Raw genomic sequence first — 9,759 nt, forward strand, 5'->3', positions numbered from 1 at the left:
TAGAATAAAACAATTGTAAAATAGGATTTGAGGCATTTATAATTTTATTTTATGAACAGAACTATTTTTTTTCGATTAATAAACCTTCATTAGATTTTTTTATTGTCAGCACGTTTGGTTGGTTAGGTTAGGTTATGACAGTTTAATTAAAAAAAAAATATATATATATAAATTGAATTTGAGACATTTATAATTTTATTCTATAAACAAAAATAATTTTTCAATTACCAAACCTTCGTTATAGTCAATCAGAAGCCTCTAAATGACACTGTTGGCAAAATTAATCCTGAAAAACAAATTGTGCGGACGGGTGCTCTGCTAGTATGTTCATATGTGTCAAATTTTGAGGTTAAATCAAAACAAACAAACTGGCATTTTGTCAATTAGACATTTAGGGACCGTGTTGTATTACTTACGAAGAATGCCCATTTAAGATCAAATAAATGATTTTTAGTATATTTCATTGTCTAATTTATTAGAAAACATTCAGTATTTTAAGCTACTGCATTTAAGCATTTTATAAACCAAACTCGAATCTTGCTTCCTTGGCCTATCGTTTGATTTTATCCCGCTTGTTCGTGATGTGTAGGTTCATCTTCAAAGATATTCCACCACACCTTGACTGCTTCTAGCTAAACAATTCCAACTGTACTTGGGAACATTGCATTCTGTGTGAATTTATGCTCAGTTATACCATAGACAAATATTTGTCTATGGTTATACTGAATATATAAAATGTGTGAAAGAAAATAGAGAAATTTAAGAGCTTTTTAGCTTGGAAAAGGAGTGGCCCCACAGAAGAAATTAAATATAGATTAAATAAGATGATTTATTTTCTAAAAATAATTCAAGGACAAAGGTACTGTTACCTGTATAGGGTCTAAAAGAAACAAGACCATGTCTTGGAATGCCTTTTCATCACATTTCATGTTCTTAGCTAAAAAAACGCCCAAGGATTTATCAATGGCGTACAGAATGTATATATCATGTTAACCTTAACCGACGTCAATCATTATGTTTATTGCGATGAATATAGTTTGATGACTTTATGTTGTCTCATTGTCAATATATTTCATATTCTCTACCGGAAATTTTTATCTTAAATTTACCACGCATACATATATGTGAAAACCTGTAAGGATTTACAGAGTTAAAATGGTTAAAGGTATCATATAATCAATTTATTTTGTGTTTATATTTGTAATCAATGAAGCAAAAAATAATGCTAATAAATCTCAGTCTTTACTCTTTGGAGTTGTAGTGTAGAAATTCCAACTATTTGTTCTTTAGTTGTATGTTCTTGAAACTCTTGGTACATATTTGTGATATTGTTCAATTTCATAGCTATACAGTGAATACTGTTTAATCGATTCTCGTTTTAATGTGGAGCCAAAACTTCTCTGTTCGGCATTACAATTAACAACGACCGAAGAATGTAGTAATGATCGGTTCGGTAAAAATTGATTTGTTTGGGTGATAGTATGATGATACTATCTCATCTTTTATCATCAATGTAATTTCTCCTGTTTCAGACCCCTGTTTCCTGCTGAGATTCCTGAGAGTCAAGAAGTTCAGTGTTCCGATGGCTCAGCAGATGTTGCTGAAGTACCTCTACATGCGCCAGATGCTGCCCCACCTCTGTCTTAAACTCGACTTCCTCAGCCCCGCCGTCAATGAAATCATCGAAAACGGGTCAGCAATTTCACAACTCTTTTTATGCCTCAGTCCAAAAAACTAGATAACTGTTTGCTTCCTTTTATTCATGTCTTCGATAATATTACCTTAAATCACTTTGGTGTGTTAGTTTTGAATAAGGCCTACAGTTAAAACGGGGGGGGAATACTATTTGTTTACTAGATTTACGGACAACTTACACAGGAGAGAAAATGTGAAATTGTTATTCGATCAGATAAATATATTGGTGGAACTCGTCGTAGATGATGTTAAGATCAATCTGTATTTAATGACAACCTTAGAAACATGTTTATCTAGTTACTACAAGCATGTTTGACACTACAGTGTACATTAATATTATTACCTTCATATTTATTTACCACAGTAGAATTATTTACATTTGATACCTAGTGTTAGTGCATTGAAAAATCATTTTGATAGGAAACTCTCACGAAAAATAACTATCGTAATTATTTATGTTTTTATTCATTGCTTTCGGCAATAAAAATCTACTACATATTTGAGTAATACCATAGATAAAACATACTCCTGTATTACTATATAATATAATAACGTAATACTATATAGATTTTTGCAAACCTCAACACAAAATAAAAAATGGTTCTCTTATGTACTACTCTGCTCAGTATTTTTTTAATATTTCTAGATACGTATTTCCCTCTCCAGTAAGAGATCGACATGGAAGAAGAGTTGTGTTGACATTTGCAAGTAAGTATTTACTCATGATAAAATTAATTCTAGGAATAAGGTGCAACGTGTTTAAATTGTAACAAAACAGCAAATCAATATATCACGATATTTTACCATGTATTGTTTATAAAACTCGTTTATAAAATGTATACATAAATATTCAACGTTTTCATTGTTAAACAGGAAGTGTTAAAATGACAGAATGAGGTAAGAGCTGTGTTATATAGCAATTCCAAATGGAAATACCTGAATGCGATCCTTGATAGTATTATTCCATGGTCAAAATAGACTATCAAATCTTGATCTTTGGGATTGGCCGCATTGTAATGACAAAACATGAGTTGAATTTTAGCTTGCCCTGGTCCTGAAGATGAATTTCAGCAAAGTATCCGAAACGTAGTTCAGTATTTTCAAAGACGCAACCATCTCCGTAAGTCTAGATTCGTTTTTTAAAGTAGCTGTTTCAGTTTAATAATTTCGACATCATAAGATGTGGGATTGCCCCTGAACTGGTTATAATAACTAATATAATGGTTTAAATACCTTCAGTCACCAGTTCAAATTAGTCGGCTATTGCGACCTAGGTTTCGGCACGAAGTTGTACCATCATCAGGCGGACCAGTTTTGAGTCTTCAGTCCAATGGACGTCGTTGAGTTAAAACAAATAAACAGTTCACGACATACAGCACAAACACACACAAGAACACATATAACGAATAATACCGGTATTTACAGAAGGACGACATTATTGTAAGTTCACCGGCCGCGACGGGTGACATCCAAGCCACAACTCAGTGGCTTGTGAGTTGTGGCTTGGATGTCACCCGTCGCGGCCGGTGAACTTACAATAATGTCGTCCTTCTGTAAATACCGGTATTATTCGTTATATGTGTTCTTGTGTGTGTTTGTGCTGTATGTCGTGAACTGTTTATTTGTTTTAACTCAACGACGTCCATTGGACTGAAGACTCAAAACTGGTCCGCCTGATGATGGTACAACTTCGTGCCGAAACCTAGGTCGCAATAGCCGACTAATTTGAACTGGTGACTGAAGGTATTTAAACCATTATATTAGTTGTTTCAGTTTAGTTCTTAGAATTGAAAATTGTCACATAACAGCATTGTTTACTTTCATAACAGCATTGTTTACTTTCATAATAGCATTGTTTACTTTCATAACAGCATAGTTTTACTCATAACTACACTGGTAACGGACCATTGAGGTTCAAGGATTGAGAGAGAAGAAGTAAAATTGTAATGATTCGATCTTCAACTAATCAGCTGTTCAGGCCAATTTAATTGTTGAGTGGTGCAATTAGTGTTTGGTTAGTAATTAAAACACTGTCGTAGGTATTGTGGTGCAACGCAACTCGCGTAAATAGTGTTAACGACACTCTTAGAAGTTCTTAAATTTTAAACTCGTGTCGTTAACACTATCTTTATGCTATCGTTGCGTAAACTACTATTACAACTGTCTGTTACCTCCGCTTCATCTTGCAGACAGGTTTGACCCCTACAAGCACGACAATAAGGAGATGGCGAAGGCACACATGGTTACCTACGAGACCCTGTTGGAGGACGAGGAGTGTCAAGTGATGGGGTTCACCCATGTGGGGGATCTAAGGGGAGTTTCTGCCGCCCACGTGACACTCTGGTCACCCAGGGAGTTCACAACCCTTATACGCTGGGGAGAGGTACGTACAAACTCCTTAGAAGATTGACTCTCATACTCTACCTTAGGTAATGGGAGGAGACACGGTACGGTAGAAGTAAGTGATGGGGTTCACAAATGTAGGAGATCTTAGGGGAGTTTCAGCCGCCCATGTAAGTTGCATGTAAGTTGTAAGCCGCCTATGTTAGTCACCCAGGGAGTTCACAACCCTTATACGCTGGGGAGAGGTACGTACAAACTCCTTAGAAGATTGACTCTCGTACTCAACCTTAGGTAATGGGAGGAGACTAGGTAGAAGTATTTAGTGATGGGGCTTACCCATGTAGGAGATCTGAGGTTGGTTTCTGTCACCCATGTGACACTCTGGTCACCTATATATCATACCATAGTACCATATATCATATATCTTTGGTCACCTAGGGAGTTCACAACAGCCACACGCCTTTCTCAAAGTATAGTGCGGCCTTGCTCAAGTGAAGTTGTTTCATTTGCGTTGCACAAAATCTTGTTGTATTTGTGGTTAAACGTTATACAATGACCGTCTTGTATGAATCTGCCATAAATCTATTTTTTTCTCATAACGTAAGTCTGAATAGTGAAATTGTGTAATTTTCAACACTGTTATATAAGATTTTCTGTTGTACTTTTTATCGCCTGATTACACTCTGATTTATTTTTTATTTTCAAGTTAATATAAAGAATAAGAAAATGTGTTTCAGAACGAAAGGTATTAACAAATCTTCCAACAAGTGTACTGTTGAAAACATGCAATAAAAACAAGAATATACACATCATCAAAATTGAAACACTCTATGTGGCCGTTCCAGAGTTAAAAACAAAAACAATTTTAGCCATAAAATTAAATCACAATGTTGTTGTTTAGTTTGTGTTTGTTTAACTAAACTTAAAAACTTAAATGTGCTAAATAGTCCAGTCATTGAGCAGTGGAGGTTCAACAAAATTGTTTCAAAAGGTTTTTCAACGGATTTCATTACTTTTATACCTCCACACAACACAAAAAAAGTCTATGGAGCGTTTTTTTTATTTCCATCTTATAACCTTACATTTTATACAATCATATTTTAAGTTGCATTTTTTTGTTTTACCACCCTTGTAAACATTGAATTCGATATACTACACCCTATATCTAAAAGACAGTTTTATTTTAGTTTTTTCTCCGCGAATCTAGTTTGTCGGCCATTTTGTGGGGTCAAATGAGGTCAAATCATAGTTTAAGTTGCAGATTTAGTTTCCCCACCCTTGTAAACATTAAAAACTATATACTACACACTATATCTAGCAATAATGTTTTTAACATTTTTTTTTAGCAATTATTATTTTTATTTAAATACCCTAATATTAGGTACTGTGGAGGTATAAAAGTAATGCAACCCGTTGAAAACCCTTTTGAAACAATTTTGTTGAACCTCCACTATATATTTACCTTTAATTACCGGACTAAAACTTGATACTAAACTTGGAAAGTTATTGTTTTTAATATAGCCTATTGAAAAATAAATGTATTTAAAAATATTATTTTATCCCTGTTGCAGCAATCCTACCCAATGCGTCACAAAGAGATCCACCTGGTAAACGTGCCCACAGCTTTAAGATACGTGTATGATTTCGCCCGCTCCAGATTCTCAAACAAAATGCGTACCAGGTTTATGGTAAGATTAGTACAGAATATTTTTGTTGATGATGCTATGTTGATACAAATAGTGGCTTGTAAATTTGATAATTTTTTATATAAATGGAAAGTGGATTATTGTTAAAAATCAACTATCATTCTAGTAGTTCTACATCACGTAGCTTACTGTGTGTCATTAATGCTATCTTGATATACTACGCCATTGTGAGCTTCTGACCATAAGTTAATGTTTCCAGTGGTTTTAATTACTCAATAGAAAAACTTAACCTCATTAAAAATTCGAGATCTTAGGATTGAATGCATTTTTAAAGGACAAACCCTTAGAAATTGTATTTGAAATACATTTGTTTATGTTAACTATATATTATTACTTATGTTTAATTTTAATTATTTCAGATACACAACTCAATTGAAGAGCTTCACCAGAAAATCGACCCTCAGATCCTACCCAAGGAAATGGGAGGTGACATACCTATGAAGGAAATGATAGGTAACATGTTTAAACTGTATAGCCTACATTTATTACCTGGAAATATTTATATATTTTTTTAAATAGTAGATTGTTGTAAAATAATGTTATTAGCTAGCTTGAAAGCATTATACAATGGTACTGTTTTATTTTAAATTATTCCTATCCAAAACATTATTTGTGGTTTGGAGTAGTTGTAAGCTGTTATAGAATTGGTATGAATGTTAACACATAACTACATTATTTTTTTTCAGTTCTAGCCTTTCCATCAAGCAAACTTTCCCAAAATTCTTCAGATGTGTGGAGATATAGTTTAAGAAATGTTTTTTTTATGAGGACATAGTAAAATAGATATGAGATTTATACTGTTTCCCAGTTTCATTAATTTGATTAAAATAGTCATGCCTGTGAGTAATCAGTAAAATGTGCAAACTATGACAACAACTGAAGTTTTTATACGCAATAACAGTTGATTTGAAGCAGCCAAGTACATCTTGTTTAACCTACCAGCAGATTTTAATCTGGACAAAAATGGAAATAACAACATCGAAATTTTTCTTATTGATAATCAAATAAGAAAGTTAAAACATACAATATACAATTAAGTTTAATGTTAACTGTGGAAAAAATATCTACAGAAATGTCCTGCAAAGCATCATTGTTGTACTCTAGTAACAAGCTCAGAAGAAACACCCTCCTATAACTAAATAAGAAAGGTTTGTTAAGTCTCTCGATTGCAGCAAATTATAAGCTAGATTTATCATCCTTATGGCCAATTTTATTGTTAGTTCTGTACGGTCCACTGTAGTGGTCGTGTTTTGTTTAAAATTTGTTTCTTGTTATTTCAGTCATTTAACCTCGTTTAAACAAATAATACGATCTAAAACAACAACTCCTCCCCTAGTTATATAACCAAACAGTAAAGCTCAAATGATGAAATTAACCTTAAAATAATAGAAACAAAATTTTGTCGACACTAGCACCCAGTGTCACCGTACATGAACTATACACGAAAAACGAGCTTCAAAATTGACAATGGGATGACAAGTCTACTATAAGTGTGTTGACTAGTTATACAAATACTACAACTGCAGCACAAACTGAAAGGTTTCCCAATTACAGAAGCGTGGAAACATGAACTTTTGGCCAAGAGAGAACGGCTGCTGGCTCTTGACGACATGAAGCTGCTAGATCCCAAAGACATCAAAAGCACATCCACCAAAACCTCCAAGCAAAGTGTGGATGGCAATGCACTATCGGGGAGCTTCAGGAAGCTGGAAGTAGATTAATTTATGTAAATTTTACTAATTTCTATTGTTTAAGTTTGTTGCAACCTACACCAGATTGTGTACATATGTAGTTACTAGTTATAGCCTACACTGAAAGCAATGTTACCATTAATAATTACAAACTCTTATTGGGTAAGAAACTCATTCAAGTTTGGCATTGTTATTTATGTGATGTATTTACGTGTTATGTGTTTTTCTATTTGTATGGATGTTTAATAAATAAAGTTTTAACCAAATGTATTGTGTTTCCCCAGGGATATAATTTTTCTCAAGGTCAAAGAAAGAGAGGAAGAGGGGTATCATCTTCAATACTGTTTGGTAAATTGTGTGTGCCAGACCTAGTTCTCTTTTCACCATACTGTCCGGAAAATAGCCATTTTTAGTTCTCTAAAATCAGAGAACTAAATACCCCCGCCGCAGCAAACCTGCAGACTAAGCGAATTTCCATTTGACTGATTGGATTTACACTGAAATGTCTACTTAAAAATATAACATTTATTCTCTATTTAAATAGAATTAGTTTAACTAGTACTTAGGTTTGCTGCATCAGGGAGGGTAAAACTGTTTTTTTTTGTAAAACGTTAATAGTTAGTAAAAAATAAAAACAAAAACATTTTCCAAATTTGATCAAAATATGTTCATAAACAAGCAAACTACAACAATTAACTTATTCTCCATAAGAATAACATGGGAATTTTAAATTTACAATTTTTTGGAATTTTCTCCGTAACCATTAGGCGCATAATAACGCTTCAATATACTAAATTATTTGTTTTTTTAAGGTCTACAAAATGGTTTGGAAAGAAATTGCTAAATTTTATGTTTTTTGGGTCAGAAATGGGAAAAACCTATTTTTACCCCATAAAACCCCCCGTAAACCCCCGTTCCCATGGTCCGATCATGCTGGATCGCGAACTCGTTCGAATAAACGTAGGTTTACACATTTGTACCAAATTTCATCAAAATAAGATCATTTTTGCTCGAGTTATCGTGCTAACGGACACATATATATATATATACTAGCTGACCCGGCGAACTTCGTATCGCCTAAGTTATAGGTTTCCCCTAAGACAGACCGATGGAAAGAAAGTACCGTTACGTTTAATTTTCAAGATGATCTCGTTCGCATCGCTCAATCACGTCCTGGTTGAAGTTCGTTCGCTACGCTCACTCACCTTTGGGTTGGAGCTCGTTCGCTACGCTCACTCACCTTTAGGTTGGAGCTCGTTCGCTGCGCTCACTTTCCTTCAGGTTAGCTCGTTCGCTACGCTCACTCGCCTCCATGTTGAAGTTCGTTCGCTACGCTCACTCACCTTTTGGTTGCAAATTAGCTGTTGTCATAAATGTAAAAGAAATAATAGTGCTGCACCCTTTTGGTAATCCTTGTAACTTTAATGCTATTGAACATCATAGAACAGAACCAACTTGTTTAATTGAAACAGCTGTTAAGATTCATTAATTCCATTTCTCATAAGGTTAACATGGTTAACTCCAGAGCCACTGGGGCGGAGCCCTTTTAAGAATTTCGAAACGGGAAATAGTTTACGTCCGATTCGCATACCTACAGAATTTACACACCAAATTTCATAACGATCGGTGAAGTCGTTCCGGAGGAGTTTGCAGACAAACACTGTGACACGAGAATTTTATATGTATATTAGAAGATAGAGATAGATATACAGGGTGATTGATATAAGTGTGCCAGCCGTTTTATTCGAAAACTATAAGAGATATCAAAAAAAGTTAAATGGTAAGTGCCTTGGATTTTTTATTTAAAAAATTGTAGTCAAGTCAAAGAAATTATTTTAGACGCTATTTTTCCAATATGGCCGCCAAATTTGATTTTTCTTATGGAACACCCTGTATTTTATGATGTATTCTGGTAGAAAATGTAATTTTAAGATGATTTTATTCTTGTAATTTTTTTATAAACCTAACCGTTTCAAAGATAATAATGGTTAAAGTTTTAAAATTTCTGCATGAGAAAGAGTTTCGATAAAGGCCTAAGCAAGAATGCCAGCTGTTTTATTCGAAAACCATTCAAAATTTCACAACTTAAACCATTATTATCTTTGAAACGGTTTGTTTTATGAAAAAAATACAAGAATAAAATCGTCTTAAAATTACATTTTCTACCAGAATACATCATGAAATACAGGGGGTTCTATAAGAAAAATCAAAGTTGGCGGCCATATTGGAAAAATGGCGGCTAAAATAATTTTTTTGACTTGACTATAATTTTTTTAATAAAAAATCCAAGGTACTTACCTTTTAACTTTTTTTGATACCTCTTA

General features: G+C 33.8%; 1 protein-coding gene across 1 annotated transcript in view; it reads left to right on the forward strand.

The window, feature by feature from the left end:
* LOC128994865 (clavesin-2) overlaps positions 1-7,687 on the forward strand; it is a 29,499-nt gene extending 21,812 nt beyond the window's left edge. Inside the window, exons 3-8 of the mRNA XM_054419686.1 lie at positions 1,533-1,692; positions 2,342-2,403; positions 3,885-4,078; positions 5,610-5,726; positions 6,104-6,197; positions 7,299-7,687. Coding sequence (XP_054275661.1) covers positions 1,533-1,692; positions 2,342-2,403; positions 3,885-4,078; positions 5,610-5,726; positions 6,104-6,197; positions 7,299-7,465 — 794 coding nt within the window. The 3' untranslated portion in view covers positions 7,466-7,687. The remainder of the gene's footprint in view (positions 1-1,532; positions 1,693-2,341; positions 2,404-3,884; positions 4,079-5,609; positions 5,727-6,103; positions 6,198-7,298) is intronic.
* The last annotated feature ends 2,072 nt before the right edge of the window (positions 7,688-9,759 follow it).

This window comes from Macrosteles quadrilineatus, unplaced genomic scaffold (genome assembly GCF_028750875.1).
Source record: "Macrosteles quadrilineatus isolate MER2022 unplaced genomic scaffold, UCM_ALF_1.0 Scaffold_5__1_contigs__length_97177068, whole genome shotgun sequence".
Classification (NCBI taxonomy): domain Eukaryota; kingdom Metazoa; phylum Arthropoda; class Insecta; order Hemiptera; family Cicadellidae; genus Macrosteles; species Macrosteles quadrilineatus.